Source organism: Giraffa tippelskirchi, chromosome 1, assembly GCF_054371585.1.
Source record: "Giraffa tippelskirchi isolate mGirTip1 chromosome 1, T2T-mGirTip1v1.2.pri, whole genome shotgun sequence".
NCBI classification, from domain to species: domain Eukaryota; kingdom Metazoa; phylum Chordata; class Mammalia; order Artiodactyla; family Giraffidae; genus Giraffa; species Giraffa tippelskirchi.
In genome coordinates this window covers 209,227,757-209,245,193 of record NC_137275.1, presented here as the reverse complement: position 1 = coordinate 209,245,193, position 17,437 = coordinate 209,227,757, and the positions used below count along the sequence as shown (strand labels likewise).

At 36.0% G+C, this 17,437-nt stretch overlaps 1 protein-coding gene across 1 annotated transcript; it reads right to left on the bottom strand.

Annotated features, from left to right (window-relative positions):
• Nucleotides 1-5,632: 5,632 nt before the first annotated feature.
• On the bottom strand, nucleotides 5,633-15,506 carry LOC145519821 (olfactory receptor 13C8). Its single transcript, XM_081524652.1, has 2 exons — nucleotides 15,476-15,506; nucleotides 5,633-7,648 (listed from the first exon to the last, which is right to left on the bottom strand). Exons 1-2 carry the CDS (start codon nucleotides 15,504-15,506, stop codon nucleotides 6,717-6,719), a joined length of 963 nt encoding a protein of 320 aa, XP_081380778.1. The 3' UTR covers nucleotides 5,633-6,716.
• Nucleotides 15,507-17,437: the final 1,931 nt, after the last annotated feature.

The following is a 17,437-nucleotide window of genomic DNA, read 5'->3' as shown; positions in this document are numbered from 1 at the left end:
TATTCTTGGCTGCATCAGGTCTCAGTTTTGGCACGTGGGATCTTTGTTGTAGCATGCAGGATCTTTTCTTGCAGCTTGCAAGCTCTTCATTGACTCACATGGGCTTCTCTCTTGTGTTTCTAGGGCTCCAGAGCATGTGGGCACTGTAGTTTGCTGCAAGCAGGCTCTCTAATTGAGGCATGTGAGCTCAGTAGTTAGAGTGGGTGGGCTTAGTTGCCCAGTGGCATGTGGGATGTTAGTTCCCCCTCCAGGGATGGAACCTGAATCCCCTGCATTGTAAGGTGGATTCTCAACCACTGGATGACCAGGGAAGTCCTTGAGATAGAATTTATTTCAGTTATCATACCTGCAATAATCATATATCTATAAATGTCACCAAATCAGTGAATTTCTCTGGCAAAATGATTACTCATCAGTAGCTGCCTCTTTAGAGGTTCAGCTATGAGTGAGGAGTCATGAAAATTGGCTGCAAGTAGAAAACCAAGATAAAAATATCTGGTGTTTCTACAGTCTAGAAAGAGAGGCAATCTCTGGTTTGGAGGTAAGTTATTGCAAAGACAAGAAGCAAATTTTATCAGCTATAAGAAAGAGGTGGACTTATGGGTTAAAGGTATGAAGTTTGAAATTGAGATGTTCTCACTAAAGACAGAGTATTAAAAATGAAATTTAAGGGTTTATCCATTGAGATGTAGCAGGAAAAATAAAGACCTCTGAGACCACAAGAGCAGTTCTGCATGCAAAGGCAGTTGGCAACCAACTGAAAGCAATTTGCCCAGCAGGTATGAATTACTTTTTGTCAACATGTAGCTTTTAGTGCATCACAAAGTATTTGTACACTCTGTTAATCATTTTTAGCTAATTAAGGCTCATTGCACAATAGACAGCAGACTCTGTATTCTGTAGTATAAAATTCATAACAAGTAAGTCTTTCCTGGTCTCCTAGCAAGAATTCTGATCCATTTGGCTCAGTCAGCTGAGAACAAAGTGAACTACGTGCCAAGTACTGTGCTAGGGACTCTTTATGCAGAAATAATGAGGAGACTGTGACCAGTTTGCATTAAAAAACCTGAACATAATCACTTCCTGAGATATGAAAAGGAATTTACCAAAGAATGAATAACCAGAAAGAGACCTGCTTGAGCATTATTCTAGCGTGTTTGCATACAAGATGGGTGACTATTTTGAATATAATTGTAAAAGTGAGTGTCTTTTCCCTTTATTTTTTGTGTTAAATAGTCTCAGTCAAAAAAGTTATCCATGTTTTTAAGATAAGGAACATGCTGACACTTTCTTAAAATCCTACTTTTTATGGAGTTAGTTGGATCTTTTAGGTGATTTTTTTTTTCTTTTTTCTTTTTGCCACATAATTGCTGGCATCTAAAGTTCTTGCCTTAATTGTGTATTCTCAGAAGAGATTGCAGGTCATTGGTGCTTAGAACAGTACTGTCAGTAGAAGATGTAATTCATATTTGTTGATGTTTCAAAGTGGACTGGATCCTAGATGTCTTTTCACACAACTCCTAATCTTTTAGAAGAAATAACCACTCTGTGGTTCAATGATGTGGGACTTCATCCAGGCACCATTTTAGTGTTGTAACAGATATAAATGAAAGTCTGTAATTTTTTAATCTGACTCTAATTTTCTAAAGCTCTCTAATTTTCTTTTTTCTCTCTAGTGTCTTTCTTTTTCTTTTTTTCCTAATTTTCTTGAAAGACCTCTAACTTCTAAGAATTTTTTTTTTTTTTTTTTTGCTTTGTTCATTGACTTGGCTACTTGAATATCTAACATTTAAAGTACTAAGATTTTTCTTTGAAAAACAGGTAGCATCTATACTATAATATCTTACCTGAGGAAATAATTATTTTATTCTCTCCAGTTCTTCTAAAAATCAATTAAGACAATTGATGTTTTGTAAACATAATTGGATTTTCCAGGTCTCAGTTTATAGACTTAGAATCTTATAAACTTTAATCTTCAACTGAAATGACATAGGGAAAGATTTATTATTTTATCTCACCAAGAGATGAGTAGTTGACAGCAGAGAGGTCCTAGTCTGTTTAGGCACTTCATATAATTTTTATCATTTAACTCTCAGAATAATCCAAATATTTTTGTGAGTTTTTTAATAATGAAAAAATTATTTTGAGATTTCAAAGGTCAAGTATAATTTTCAATATCTTATAGTTTATAAATACCAGAACTATGATGTAAAACCTTATCTTTATGATTCTCAAGCCCTCATTTTACCACTGTGTCACAATGTTTGCTTATTTATAAATTGTTAAATAAAAATTACAATTTAATAGGATGTATTTAACTTTCATTAAGGACCCATATGGTAAATATGCACATAGAGTAAATATTTGCTTCTTTTGAAAACAATGAAAACAATTTATTCTTTTCTATATATTTGTTATCTTACTTTTGATTTCCCTGGGTTTTTGTTGCTGCACAGGCTTTTCGGTAGTTGTGGAGAGCAGGGGCTAGTTGTGGAGAGCAGGGGCTACTCTCTAGTTGTGGTGTGCAGGCTGTCACTATTGTTGCCTCTCTTGTTGGGGACATAGGCTCTAGGGCATGCAGGCCTCAGTAGTTGTGTCATGTGGGCTCGGTAGTTGCAGCTCCTTGTCTCTAGAGTCCAGGCTCAGTAGCTGTGGCCCACAGGCTTAGTTGCTCCAGGGCATGTGTGATCCCAGGACCAGGTATTGAACCAGTTTCTCCTGCATTGGCAGGCAGATTTTTTACCAGTGAGGCACGAGGGAAGCCCTATTTGCTATTTGTATAAAACATTACTTTGCTTAACTTTTTATTCCTATGGTTGCTAATTGGTTTACCATTTCTTCTATACTACTATTTATATTTACCTTTTTATTATTCATCTGTACCCTTTGCTTAACTATCTTGGTATTTTGATAATTTTCCTCTTAATTTATATGAACACTTAATAAATTACCACTTTCTCTGCAAATTTTCTGCAAATGCTTTTCCAGTTTGTGGTTTTCCTTCTTATTTTTGACATGCTATATAAATTTTCTTTAAGATTTTCATATTATCCCTAAAAATATGAGTGAAATTTTCCTCTATGGTTTTATTTGGCTTTGTTTTAGCCATATGATAACTATATTGTTTTGTGTCTAATGTGTGAAATAGACTGATATTTAAAAAATATTAAGTAATTTTTCCAAAATATTTTATTAAAAACATGTCATGTTATTTTCCATTATTCACTTACCAAGTATTTTTTGAGCACCTGTTAAGGGGCAGGCCTTATGGTCAACATTGTGATGAACTTGGTCATAATTAATAGAAAAATACAGTTTCAAAAACTTTAAAGATAAGCATGGGAAACATTATGTTATAGATCATAAAATTTCTGTGTTTATCTATAATTTACATCCTGTTAGGTTGAACAGTAAATCATAAGCATTTTTCACATGTAATCAGATACTCAAGGCATATGTTATAATGCCTATTTAGTTTTCTATTAGGACTTTCCAGGTGGCACCATGAAAAAAATCACCTTGGCAATGCAGGAGACTCAAGAGACACTATTTTGATCCCAGGGTTGGGAAGTAGGAAATGGCAACCTGCTCCAGTGTTCTTGCCCAGAAAATTCCATGGACAGGGGAGCCTGGCGGGCTACAGTCCACAGGGTCACAAAGAGTTGGACACAACTGAGTGACAGAGCATACACACATATTAAATACATGTTTCAAGATTTATTTAATCTATTTTCAAGTAATGGATATATACATTGCTTTTATTTGTTTATTTATCTATTTTTACCATTATAAGCAATGGTGCCATGATAATTCTAATATAGGGGGAATGCATGTATTTTATTTATTTTGGAAAAATCTCAATAATGATAAAGTTAATTAAATACATACTCTTATACAGTCATACTCTTACAAAGTCAGACTTTATTTTCTTGGACTCCAAAATCACTGCAGATGGTGATTGCAGCCATGAAATTAAAAGATGCTTGCTCCTTGGAAGAAAAGCTGTCACAAACCTAGATAGCATGTTAAAAAGCAGAGACATTACTTTACCGACAAAGGTCCATCTAGTCAAAACTATGGTTTTTCCAGTCGTCATGTATGGATGTGAGAATTGGACTATAAAGAAAGCTAAGCACCAAAGAATTGATGCTTTTGAACTATGGTGTTGGAGAAGACTCTTGAGAATCCCTTGGACTGCAAGGAGATCCAACGAGTCCATCTTAAAGGAAATCAGTGCTGAATATTCATTGGAAGGACTGATACTGAAGCTGAAGTTCCCATACTTTGGCCACCTGATGGGAAGAACTAACTCATCTGAAAAGACTCTGATTTTGGGAAAGATTGAAGGCAGGAAGAGAAGGGGATGACAGAGGATGATTGTTGGATGGCATCACTTTCTAAGCCTCAGTTTCCATGTCTGTACAATTAGGAACTTAAAGATACCTGATATTGTTATTATGAGAATTAATGAGGCAGTGCATATGAAAAATTTAAGGTAGGTATGGATACATACTAGGTATTCAGTAAGGGTGCTTGTTATTCTAATTATATTGATGATTCAAAATATGCATTTTGCAATTATAAAATGAGAATGGCTTTGGAGTTCAGTATTCTAACTCAGAGGAGGCCTTACAAATGGCTGAGAAAATAAGAGAAGTGAAAGGCAAAGGGGAAAAGGAAAGATATACCCATATGAATGCAGAGTTCCAAAGAAGAGTAAGAAGAGATAAGAGCACCTTCCTAAGTGAACAATGCAAAGAAATAGAGGAAAACAATAGAATGGGAAAGATTATAGATCTCTTCAAGGAAATTAGAGATACCAAGGGAACATTTCATGCAAAGATGGACATAATAAAGGACAGAAATGGTAGGGACCTAACAGAAGCAGAAGATATTAAGAGGCGGCAAGAATACACAGAAGAACTACATACAAAAAAGATATTAATGACACAGATAACCACGATGGTGTGATCACTCACCTATTTCCAAACATCTTGGAGTGTGAAGTCAAGTGGGCCTAAGAAAGAATCACTACAAACAAAGTTAGTGGAGGTGATGGAATTCCAGCTGAGCTATTTCAAATCCTAAAAGATGATGATGTGAAAGTGCTGTACTGTATATACCAGTAGTGGCCACAGGACTAGAAAAGGTCAGTTTTCATTCCAATCCCAAGAAGGGCAATGCCAATGAGTGTTCAAACCACTGCACAATTGCACTCATTTCACAGGCTAGCAAAGTAATGCAGAAAATTCTCCTATGCTAGGTTTCAACAGTATGTGAAACAAGAACTCCCAGATGTTCAAGCTGGGTTTAGGAAAGGCAAAGATACCAGAGATCAAATTGCCAGGATCCACTGGGTCATAGAAAAAGCAAGAGAGTTCCAGAAAAACATCTACTTCTGTTTCATTGACTACGCTAAAGCCTTTGACTGTTGGATCACAACAAACTGGAAAATTCTTCAAGAGATGGGAATGCCCAACCATGTTACCTGCCTCTTGCAAAACCTGTATACAGGCCAAGAAGCAACAATTAGAACTGATCATGAAACAATGGACTGTTTCCAAATTGGGAAAGGAGTATGTCAAGGCTGTATATCGTCACCCTGTTTATTTAATTTATATGCTGTGTACATCATGAGAAATGCCAGGCTGGATAAACCATAAGCCAAATCAAGATTGCTGAGAGAAATATAAATAACCTCAGATATGCAGATGATACCACTCTTATGGTAGAAAGCAAAGAGGAACTAAAGAACCTCTTGATGAAAGTGAAAGAGAAGAGTGAAAAATCTGGCTTAAAACTCAACATTCAGAAAACGAAGATCATAGCATCTGGTCCCATCATTTCATGGCAAATAGATGCACATTATAGCAAATAGATGGGAGAAAAATGGAAACAGTGACAGACTTTATTTATCTGGGCTCCAAAATCATTGCAGATGTTGACTGCTGCCTTGAAATTGAAAGATGCTGGCTCCTTGGAAGAAAAGCTATGACCAACCTAGACTGCATATTAAAAAGCAGAGACATTACTTTGCCAACAAAGGTCCATGTAGTCAAAGCTATGGTTTTGCTAGTAGTCATGTATGAGTGTGAGAGTTGGACTATAAAGAAAGCTGAGCACCGAAGAATTTATGCTTTTGAACTGAGGTGTTGGAGAAGACTCTTGAGAGTCCCTTGGACTGCAAGGAGATCCCATCAGTCCATCCTAAAGGAAATCGGTCCTGAAAATTCATTGGAAAGACTGATGCTGAATCTGAAACTCCAATACTTTGGCCACCTGATACGAAGAGCTGACTCATTTGAAAAAACCCTGATGTTGGGAAAGATTGAAGGCAGGAGGAAAAGGGGACAGCAGAGGATGAGATGGTTGGATGGCATCACCGACTCAATGGACATCAGTTTGAGCAAGCTCCAGGAGTTGGTGATGAACCGAGAAGCTGCAGTGCTGCAGTCCATGGGGTTGCAAAGAGTAGAACATGACTGAGTGACTGAACTGAAACTGAATGATCCTGCCATTACATTCCTCATCGTATATCTGGAGAAAAACATGACCTGAAGCGACAGTTGCAGTTCAGTGATCTTGTAGCACTGTTTACAATATCTTATAGTTTTGAATGACACTTTGTGAAATTGTTTTCACATGGTAATTTTCTCTATTTGAATTTTGTGTCTTCAGCAGCTTTGAATTCTGAGTTGCATAGTGTAAATCAGTACTCATATTCCATCAGAGAAGTTTTTCCTACCCAGCATGTTCCTCACAGCAATCTTTACATCCTTATTCCTCAGACTATAGATGAGAGGATTGAGCATGGGGGTCATCACTCCATAGAGGAGAGAGATGAGGGCCTCAATGATGTCTTGATTATCTGTACCAGTGGAGCTTTTAGATTTGGGCTTAGCATACATGAAGAAGATAGTTACAAAGAATACAATCACCACTGTAAGATGGGCTGAGCAGGTGGAGAAGGCCTTACGTTTTCCTTCAGTGGAAGGAATTCTTAGAATAGTGGCAACAATGAAAATGTAAGAGATGGAAATTACTAGTAATGGAACAACTAGAACAATCAGATTTGACCCTGCCATGCTGATCACATTAATTGAAATATCAGCACAGGCCAATTTTAGGATAGCCAGAATTTCACAGACGAAATGTTTAATGACATTGTCAGCACAGAATGGTAATTGCATTGCAAGAGATGTCTGCATCACTGAGTCAACAATACCCACAGCCCAGGATCCAGCTGCCATGGGCACGTAAACACCTTTTCTCATGATGACAGGGTATCTCAGTGGGTAGCAGATGGCCACATAGCGGTCAAGTGCCATCATGCCTAGAAGTACACACTCTGTGGCTCCCATGGCAAATGAGAGAAACATTTGCACCATGCACCCAGAGAAGGAAACCCTTTTCCTTACTGTAAGAAAACTGTTAAGAATTAATGGGACAGAGGAGCTTGTGTAGCAAATGTCCAGGAAGGAAAGATTACAGAGGAAGAAATACATGGGGGTGTGCAAATGAGAATCACAGATGATTACAGAGATAAGGACTCCATTTCCCAGCAGGATCATCAGGTACATACACAGAACTAGCACAAAGGAAACTGTCTGGAGCTCTGGGTGAGCAGAAAGTCCAACCAGAACAAATTCTCTCAACACAGAATCATTGGTTCTTCCCATATTGTGTATATCCTTTCTCCAACGGCACTCTATGGATAATACAATAGATATTTGTTCATACAGTGTCTCCAAGAGCTCCTGTTTAGAGAATCACATTCTTTGTTATTAAAGTGTTAGTTGTTCAGTTGTGTCCGACTCTTTGTGACCCCATTGACTGTAGCTCAGCAGGCTCCTCTGTCCACGGGATTCTCCAGGCAAGAATACTGTAATGGGTTGCCATTCTCTTCTCCAGGGGATCTTTCTGACCTAGGAAATGAACCTGGGTCTCCTGCATTGTAGGCAGTTTTTTTACTGACTGAGCCATCAGGAAAGCCCTTTGTTATTATAGCTTTATTTGAAAGCAATAGGATAACTCTGGTACAATTTCTTACTCTAAGCCTTGACCATTAGAGCAGGAATCCTAAGCTAATTTTCTCAGAGTTAACAGAGAACACTTATTGATTGTAGGATGCTTGAATCTCAAGCCAGCTTATTGCCATTTCTAGTGGTTCTACTTCTTAACACATTGATTTAATATCGGTAATCTGGATGCAGCAGGCAGATAGAATTTATTTGCAGCTGGTGCCTTTGCTGTGTTTATTGAATTTGTAAATTTGAATTACATTTTAAAAACGAGTGGTTTAAAGGTAGGATATAAGCTATAAAATTATTTTCAGCTTATATTCAAAAAATTGTAGTATTTGAAAACATTAGATCCATTTCCATGATGGAGCTCAGGTATAACTGACTCATTGGGTCTGAAGCACACTCTCCATTTTATCAGAATGTACCAAAGTACCCTCCTCTCTCTCTTCTTTGCTTGTCAGTGGAGATGATTATTAGTTGCCAATTGGTGGCTCAATGGTAATGAATTCACCTACCTATGCAGGAGCCGTGGGTTTGATCCCTGGGTTGGGTAGATCCCCTGGAGAAGGAAATGGCAACCTACTCCAGTATTCTTGCCTGGGATATCCCATGGTCAGAGAAGCCTGGTAGGCTACAGTGCATGGAATCACAAAGAGTCAGACACAACTGAGTGACTAAACAACACTTAGTACATCTACATTAATACCAACATAGATGAAAGGTTTAATCTTATTTTATGGAAGAAAGGGCCCATGAAGACAAAAAATGTCTAGGGCTCATCAAAGTCATAATGCAGTCCTGTGTGACTAAGTCTCTTTTTAGAGCTCAGTATCCTCTGGTGGTAGTTAGTCATTGCATATTGCCCCATGAGGACAGTGGCCTCACTGAAGGGACATGTCTTTGTATTGCTACAGTATCTAATTCCCTCAGTATAATGAGGAATTAAGTGTTCAAGTAAGTGTTTTTTCTTTTTTTAAATAGAAAATAAAGGAATATATTTAGGAAGTCATTTTTATCCTGAATAGAGACTTTAAAATTGTGTATTGTAGGCCTCACATAATTTATTTTTACCTATGCACGAACTGTCACTTAGGGAATCAACTCTAGTAACAATGCTTTTATTCAAAATATGTTTAAATACTAGTGACATGCAGCTATCATTTTTTTCCCAAATAATATTTATAAGAAGGATAATATACAAAGCAAATAAAAGAGAGTTTCTCTGATATAAGTTACAGTGATTTGGAGGGATGAGAAAAGAAATATCTCTTCAGTGTCTTATTCACTCTTCCTCCTTCAATTTGATTTTTATAGGATTCCAAAGGACATAGTTTGAAAACCACCAATGCAATAAATAATAGATAATTTTAATAATCTGCATTTTAAATAATTTTATTAGCAACAATAATTATAAAATAATAATATATGTATTGATTACTTTATGCCATATACATTTCTAAAAGTTTGTATTCATAACAATCCAAGGAAGGACTGTTATTTTATGGCATATGGATTGTTCTTCCTTGGACTTTTGTTAAACATCACCAGTAAATCATGATATCAGTAGATGAAGGAAAATAAAAAGAAAAGAAAACCATAGAAAAAATGAAAAGACAACCTAAGAAAAGGGAGAAAATATTTGCAAATGATGAGACAGATAAGAGCTTATTCTCCAAAGTGTAGAAACAGCTCATACAACTCAATAACAAAAAGCAAACAACACAACTGAAAAATGGTCACAAGACCTTAATAAATATTTCTCCAAAAAAGACAGATATGGTCAGTAGGCACATGAAAGAATGCTCAACATCCTTAATTATTGGAGAAACACAAATCAAAACTACAATGGAGTACCTACCTCACACTGGTCAAATGGTCTTCATTAAAAAGTCTACAAATAACAAATGCTGGAGAGAATGTGGAGAAAAGTGTTGGTGGGAATGTAAGGTGATGCAGCTACTATGGAAAACTGTGTGGATGTTCCTCAGAAAACTAAAAACAGAATTTCCATATGATCCAGCAATCCCACTCCTGGATTTATACCCGGACAATATTATAATTAAAAAAGATCCATGCACCCCTATGTTCATAGCAGCACTGTTCACAATAGCAAGACATGGAAACAAACTAAATGTCCATCGATAGACGAGTAGATAAAGAAGATATGACACATGGATACTATTTAATACTACTCAGTCATATAAGGAATAAAAGAATGCTATTTGCAGCAACATGGATGCAACTAGAGATTATTATACTAATCAAAGTAAGTCAGAAAGACAAAATACCACATGATATCACTTATACATGAAATCTAAAATATAGCACAAATGAACCTATCTACAAAACAGAAAGACTCAGTGACATAGAGAACAGACTGTGGTTGCCAAGGGGAATGAGGGTTGGGGAAGGAAGGTGTCAGAGTTTGGGATTAGCAGATGTAAACTGTTGCATATAGGATGGAGCAAAAACGAGGTCCTACTGTATAGTACAAGGAACTATATTCAACATCCTATGATAAACTATAATGCATAAGAATATAAAAAGAATGTATATGTGTGTATAATTGAGTTACTTTGCTGTACTGCAGAGATTGGCACACATTTAAATCAACTATACTTCAATTAAAAAAAATTAAACAAAAGAAAATAAAAAGCAATTATTTCAAGAGAGGCACAAAATAAATTTGGTGAAGATCAATTCTAATTTTCATATAAACTAGTTGAAGTTCACAAACAGAAGGTTACTTCCTAATCTTGAAAGGAAACTATATACTAAAAATCTATAGGAAATTACTATTCACTAATAATTAATGGAAACAGGTTATACATTCTAATTGAGATATGGATTAAGATAAGGATGCCTAGTTTTACAGCTGCAAGGGCTTTACACAAATCATTAAAATTTAAATAGCATAGCAAAACAGGAGTAATTCAAAAGTATAATATGTTAAGAAATGGGATACAAATATAAGGCTTCCATTTTCCCCAAAATTAGTCTACACATTCAATTAAATACATCCTAATTTTAGCTGGATTTTTTTGAGGTATATTATTACCTGTTCTAAAATGTATATGGAGGAATAAAATTGTACAACTTGCACACAATTTTATAAAAGAAAAGGAAGGGGAAAATCCATATTTAAAATACACAAGAAAGCCACAATAACAAAAATCTTATGATAATGGTTCAGGAACATTTAAATAGTCTGGTAGAAAAGAAAAGAGATCTCACATATAGACACATGGTTTTATTGGAATGTGGCAAATTGTAAAATTGTCATACTAAAACAGTGGGGAAGTGATAGCTCAGTCGGTTATGTTAAGAAAATGTCTTTATATATGAAAAAAATAAAATTTGATCCTTGGGTTATCATACATACAGTTGGAAATCAAATATATTAACAACTTACATGTGAAAAAATTATTAAATTAATAGACAGTATAGAAAATCTTGGAGACTTTTGGTGGAGGAAAAACTTTTAAAATATAGAGCCTTAAGCTAATAGAAAATTGGTCAAAGGATATCAACCAGTGATTCACAAAAGGGTTGACAAGTACATGGAAAGATTCTAAAACTTGGAAAATCTGAAAAATGATTACTAAATGTTCCATATCAGAAAAATTCTCATTGAAATATCCATAAAACATTCATTTTTCTTTGAAAAAGTAGATGTATCAAATGTTGGCAAGTATGTGGGCAGGTAGAACTCGAATGGGAGTGTACACTGATATACTGGAAAATGCTATGGATGTATTAAAGTTGGACAGGACCCAGTCATTCCAGTCCTGGGAATATGCCTCAGGTAAGTTCTTGCCCATGACTGTAAGGGGATAAGCATGAGGATGTTCATCCTTGTGTTGTTTCTGGCAAAAGCAGTTTGGCAGCATCTTTGATATTCATTATCTGAGGAATGAGTCTATCATATGTGAGTATGCATTATGGAACAGTTTGCATAAGTGAGGAACAAGTGAACTAGATGTCAACGTAGCAACATAAATAGATTCTTGTAAAAGTGTTGAAAAAAAGTAAGCAATGTTGTGGTTTATAGCATGGTAAAATTTATGCATCAATTTTAAATACATATTTTACAAGGGTTCATTCATTTTTAGGGACAAATCAAAAACACAGTTTTTGGTTTGGAGGGAAATGATAGTGGAATCAGTAGTTATGGGAAAATGTAGGGTGACTTTTTAAAGACTGAGGAAAATAATGTACATTATAAAAAGAAAAAATACAGAGGAGCATGATTAACTAAAACCTAAGTTTTAAAGCAAAACAGACAAAAACACATGTAAAATCATAGAGAGCAACATAAGGCATATACATATGAAGGAGCTCTGATCAATAATATAGTTTAATAGAAGGAACTCATATATGTAAAAGAAAAGGAAAGTTGAGTTAAATGTCCAAGAAAAGGAAAATTGGGTTCTGACACCATAAAAACAACACATAATGGATTGGAAGGAAACATAAGGCATTTAAAACTAGTTTAAAGCTTAGTTAGACAAGATATTGCAAATAGTTTATAATATAGTTAAAAAATATCAGTGATAGATTGGTTGGTCAGCACTGAAGAATGAAAGGATGTTTCCAGGCTCAATGAGATGCAGTTGCTCATCCAGCAAATTTTAAATCAAGTATAACTTTGGAGGGACTTGGTGGTCCAGTGGTAAAGAATCTGCCTGACAATGCAGGGGACTTCAAAGAAGGGGAGATCATGTGAGAGAGATCTAGGGCAATGTTTCATTGCATCAATTGAGTTTGACCTTGATGAGCTGAGGAGGAATAGTTTTAGGTAATGAGTTGAGATCAAAATGAATCAGTGGGGCTTCTGATGTATAGGGGTGCGATGTATAGGGGTGCAATAGTCAGAAAAATAAAGAAAAAGAGGAACAAAGAGTTGCCAGTTTGTAAAGTACATTAAATATAGTATTCAGCAAATATAATTTATTCTCCAGGCAATTGAGAAGCTTTGGAATTTTGACAAAGGGAATATTAAGATGAAAAGACAGAAGAAGGTTAATATAGAGACATTCTTCAGGGTCATGTACTTTTCTCACCAGTATTGAATTGTGTTTGGTGGGTCTATAAACATTGTTTTTGAGGGCAGTCATTGGCTCCTCCTCTAGCTTTTAGAGAACCTGACTCATTTGGACGTACACACAGAATAGAAGTAATAACTTTATAGAGCTATTGTCAACTGGGTGAAGAAGAACATATTCATTTTGTCTTCAGTTATTCTCCATATTCCCTAGGATGTGTTGAACATTATAAGCAATAGTAGCCAAATGTACATGAGCTTAAAAAAATCTGGTTGTATCTCTTATGAGCTCTGTGACATTATGCTCACATTTTTAAGCTTCTCTCAGCAGCTATGTGCTCACCTGTATAATGGAGCAGCTTGGTCTCGATTTATCTATTATCACATGTACTAAGTTTATGGAATAGAGTAGGAACTTAAGAAACATTTGACTCTTCCTGCAGTCATAATTGTTGTTGTTCAGTTGCTAAGTCCTGTCTGACTCTTTGTGACCCTATGAACTGGAGCATGCCAGGCCTCCCTCTCCTTCACTATCTCCCTGAGTTTGCTCAAACTGATGTCCATTGAGTCAGTGATGCCAGCTAACCAGCTCATCCTCTGTCATCCCCTTCTCCTTCTGTGCCCAATCTTTCCCAGCATCAGGGTCTTTTCTAATGACTCTTCGCATCAGGTGGCCAAAGTATTAGAGCTTTAGCTTTAGCATCAGTCCTTCCAATGACTATTCAGGGTTGACTTCCTTTAGAATTGACTGATTTGATCTTGCAGTCTGAGGGACTCTCAAGAGTCTCCTCCAGCACCACATTTCAAAAGTATCAATTCTTCTGCGCTCAGCCTTCTTTATGGCCCAACTGTCAAATCCATACATGACTACTGGAAAAACCATAGCTTTGATGAGATGGACCTTTGTTGACCAAATGATGTCACTGCTTTTAAATATGCTGTCTAGGGTTGTCATAACTTTCCTTCCAAGGAGCAAGTGTCTTTTAATTTCGTGGCTACAGTCACCATCTGCAGGGATTTTGGAGCCCAGGAAAATGAAATCTACCACTGTTTCCACTTTCTCCCTATCTATTTGTCATGAAGTGATAGGACCAGATGCCATGATCTTTGTTTTTTGAATGTTGAGTTTTAAGCCAGCTTTTTCACTCTCCTTTTTCACCCTCATGAAGAAGCTCTTTAGTTACTCTTTACTTTCTGCCATTAGAGCGGTATCATTTGCATATCTGAGGTTGTTGATATTTTTCTCCCAGCGTTCTTGATTCCAGCTTGAGCTTCATCCAGCCCTGCATTTCGCATAGTGTACTCTACATATAAGTTAAATAAACAAGGTGACCATAAACAGCCTTGATGTACTCCTTTCCCAATTTTGACTGAGTCCATTGTTGCATGTCCAGTTCTAACTGTTGTTTCTTTTTTTTTTTTATGTGAAAAAAGTCCAAGTAACTGTTGCTTCTTGACCTGCATACAGGTTTCTCAGGAGGCAGGTAAGGTAGTCTGATATTCCTGTCTCTTTCAGAATTTTCTTCAGTTTGTTGTGATCCACACACTCAAAGGCTTTAGCATAGTCAATGAAGCAGCAGTGGATTTTTTAAAAATTCCTCTGCTTTTTCTGTGATCCGATGAGTGTTGGCAGTTTGATCTCTGGTTCCTCTGTCTTTTCTAAATACAACTTGTACATCTGGAAGTTCTCGGTTCATGTACTGTTGAAGCCTAGCTTGAATGATTTTGAGCATTACCTTGCTAGCATGTGAAGTGAGTGCAATTGTACAGTAGTTTGAACATTCTTTGGCTGTGTCCTTCTTTGGCATTGGAATGAAAACTGACCTTTTCCAGTCCTGTGGACACTGCTGAATTTTCCAAATTTGTTGGCATAATGAGTGCAGCGCTTTAACAGCATCATCTTTTAGGATTTGAAACAGCTCAGCTATAATTCCATCACCTACAGTAGCTTTGTTTATGGTTATGCTCCCTAAGGCCCACTGACTTCACATTCCAGGATGTCTGGCTCCAGGTGAGTGACCACCCTGTTGTGGTTTCTCAGCTCATTAAGACATTTTTTTTTTTTTTTTTTTTACAGTTCTTCTGTGTATTCTTGCCACCTCTTCTTAATCTCTTCTGCTTGTTTGGTCCTTGTCATTTCTCTCCTTTATTGTGCCCATCTTTCCATGAAATGTTCCCTTGGTATCTCTAATTTTCTTGAAGAGATATGTAGTCTTTCCCATTCTCATATTTTCCTGTATTTCTTCGCAGTACTCACTAAGAAGGCTTAAGGTGTCATAATTAGTTGTAATTCAAAGAAGATGTGACCTTAAATTATATTCTTAGGAAACTGAATTCCAGTTTCTGTATCTTTCACATGCTGTGGAGGAGAGGACTACACTACTTTGCAGAATCTAGGTTTACTCACCTGTTATCACAAGCTTATTCATAGATTCCATGAGTGAATCCAGAGATACGATATAATGAAAGCACTTTGGAAGCTAAATGTAATATCCAACATTAATTCACTCAACATATGTGTAGCAATGGCTTTTTGTGCCACAGAATATAATAAGGGTTGGTGGGGAGTAAATGAAGTTATTACAACCATCTATTTTTCTCAAGACTAAAGGAGAATTCTTCATACAAATATTTTAGTATTTGTTAAACAACTTAATGTTTTCTTTCATATGACTTTACAATTTTGAACCTTACAAGGCATTTTCCTAAGCTCCTGACTTTTCATTTTAGAACCAAAGAAAGCAATTCTGAATGAAGGTAAATTACTTAGTCAGTGAAGGTAAATTATTTACTCTGTTCTGTGCCTAATTAATTGTGTGTAGGAAGCAAGTGTTGACTGGCTTTAAAGATCACTCTCTTTCCAAACACTGCGTTATCTCACACAGGGGAAGTGTGCTGTGTTAAGTCTATTGGTTTTAATTTTAATGGCAATTGGAGAGAGGCTAAATCAAGTAAACTTGGAATCCAAACAGAATAATGGGCATATGAATTATATGAAAACCACAGATTTATTTGATCCAATGAGCCAAATTTCCCCTACAAATTATATAGCACTTAGCACAATGTAGGAATAGATGGAATAGATGCTTTTTTCCCTGTAGCATTTGTGTTATACAAAGTTAGTAGAGTAATCCAGGCCAGTAGTAATCAAAATGAGAGATAAAGGGCCTATGGTGGACTTTTGCTTCTACATAATTTACTCTCTGAAGTCAAAGTTCACTCTGGAGCTCAGGGGCATTTGATTAAGAGGTACTGATTTTGTTATCCTGTCCCAAGGAGCTTCCAGAAAGCATTCATGGAAGAGGTGGTTTGTGTTTATTCATACGTACAGGTTTAGATATAGGAATCATATTGTTTGTCTTAATTTGAATTCAATACTTATTTTGAATATAATTTAGGTGTTATGGTATCTCAGGTATTTTTAAGAGCTTTTAAAAACATATTTTTAAATATAGTGGTCATGGAAACAGCTAAAATGATTCCATTGCAGTTCCATACATTTGAGACAGATTAATTTTTTTGGCAGATTATAGGTCTGATATTAGCATTCAGATTGCTTAGATGTTAAAGAAAATATCAGATAACATCTGTTTTTCAGTAATGTCTCTAAGATCACCAATTAAAGGAATCTAATGTTCTCATTCTATTTGCTGTGGGGAGGGTGGGAGAGGCAGAAATGTTTTTGAAGAGGCAGATGTAGCAAAGAGCACTGTATTCTATTTTAGAATGTCTAGATTTGAAAATGATTTGGAATTTTTTTTCTATTCTTTAAATGCAGCCAAATCATACCTCAGATCTTTGATATGAAAATTACCCGTCAATGGGTCTAAAATATAGCATGGAACATTATGACACTAAATGATGAAAACTTGAAAGTTGAGAAATTAGACGTATCCAGTTAAGCATATAAAATTGATATCTTACCGAAATCTGAGAAACAGTATTTATAGCAGGCAAATATGGAACCTTTTATCATTTATGTACCTTTGAGCCTGAGGAATGGTTTCCTTTTCTTGGTTTGAGATCAGTCTTCTTCCTTAGTTGCAGATTTGCTTTACAGACTCAAAAAATGCTTTCAGTTTTATGTATAATATTCAGGATAAAGAGAGGAGATATTGGTAAGCATTAGATAATAATCAAGGTGCTATAATTACTTTCTTCAAGTTTTGACTTATCAATAGATTATTCCTCAGGTAAAACTGATAGATGAATCTATTAAAACTATCTTTCCTCTAAAGTCCAGAGTTTCTAGTTTAAGCTTAGGAAAAAATACGTAAAATTACTCAGAGATTCTTGGGGACTTTGTGGTTGTCTAACTGCTTTTCCACATTTTGAACTCCAGAAACATCCTCCAAAAGACCAGCCATTA

Bases quoted from the DNA above. Each gene is read 5' to 3' on its own strand.
- LOC145519821 (XM_081524652.1), bottom strand. From the start codon at position 15,506: ATGGAATCTATGAATAAGCTTGTGATAACAG. The intron at 7,649-15,475 runs GTGAGTAAACCT...CTGTGTTGAGAG, and splicing joins GAATAAGCTTGTGATAACAG to AATTTGTTCTGGTTGGACTT.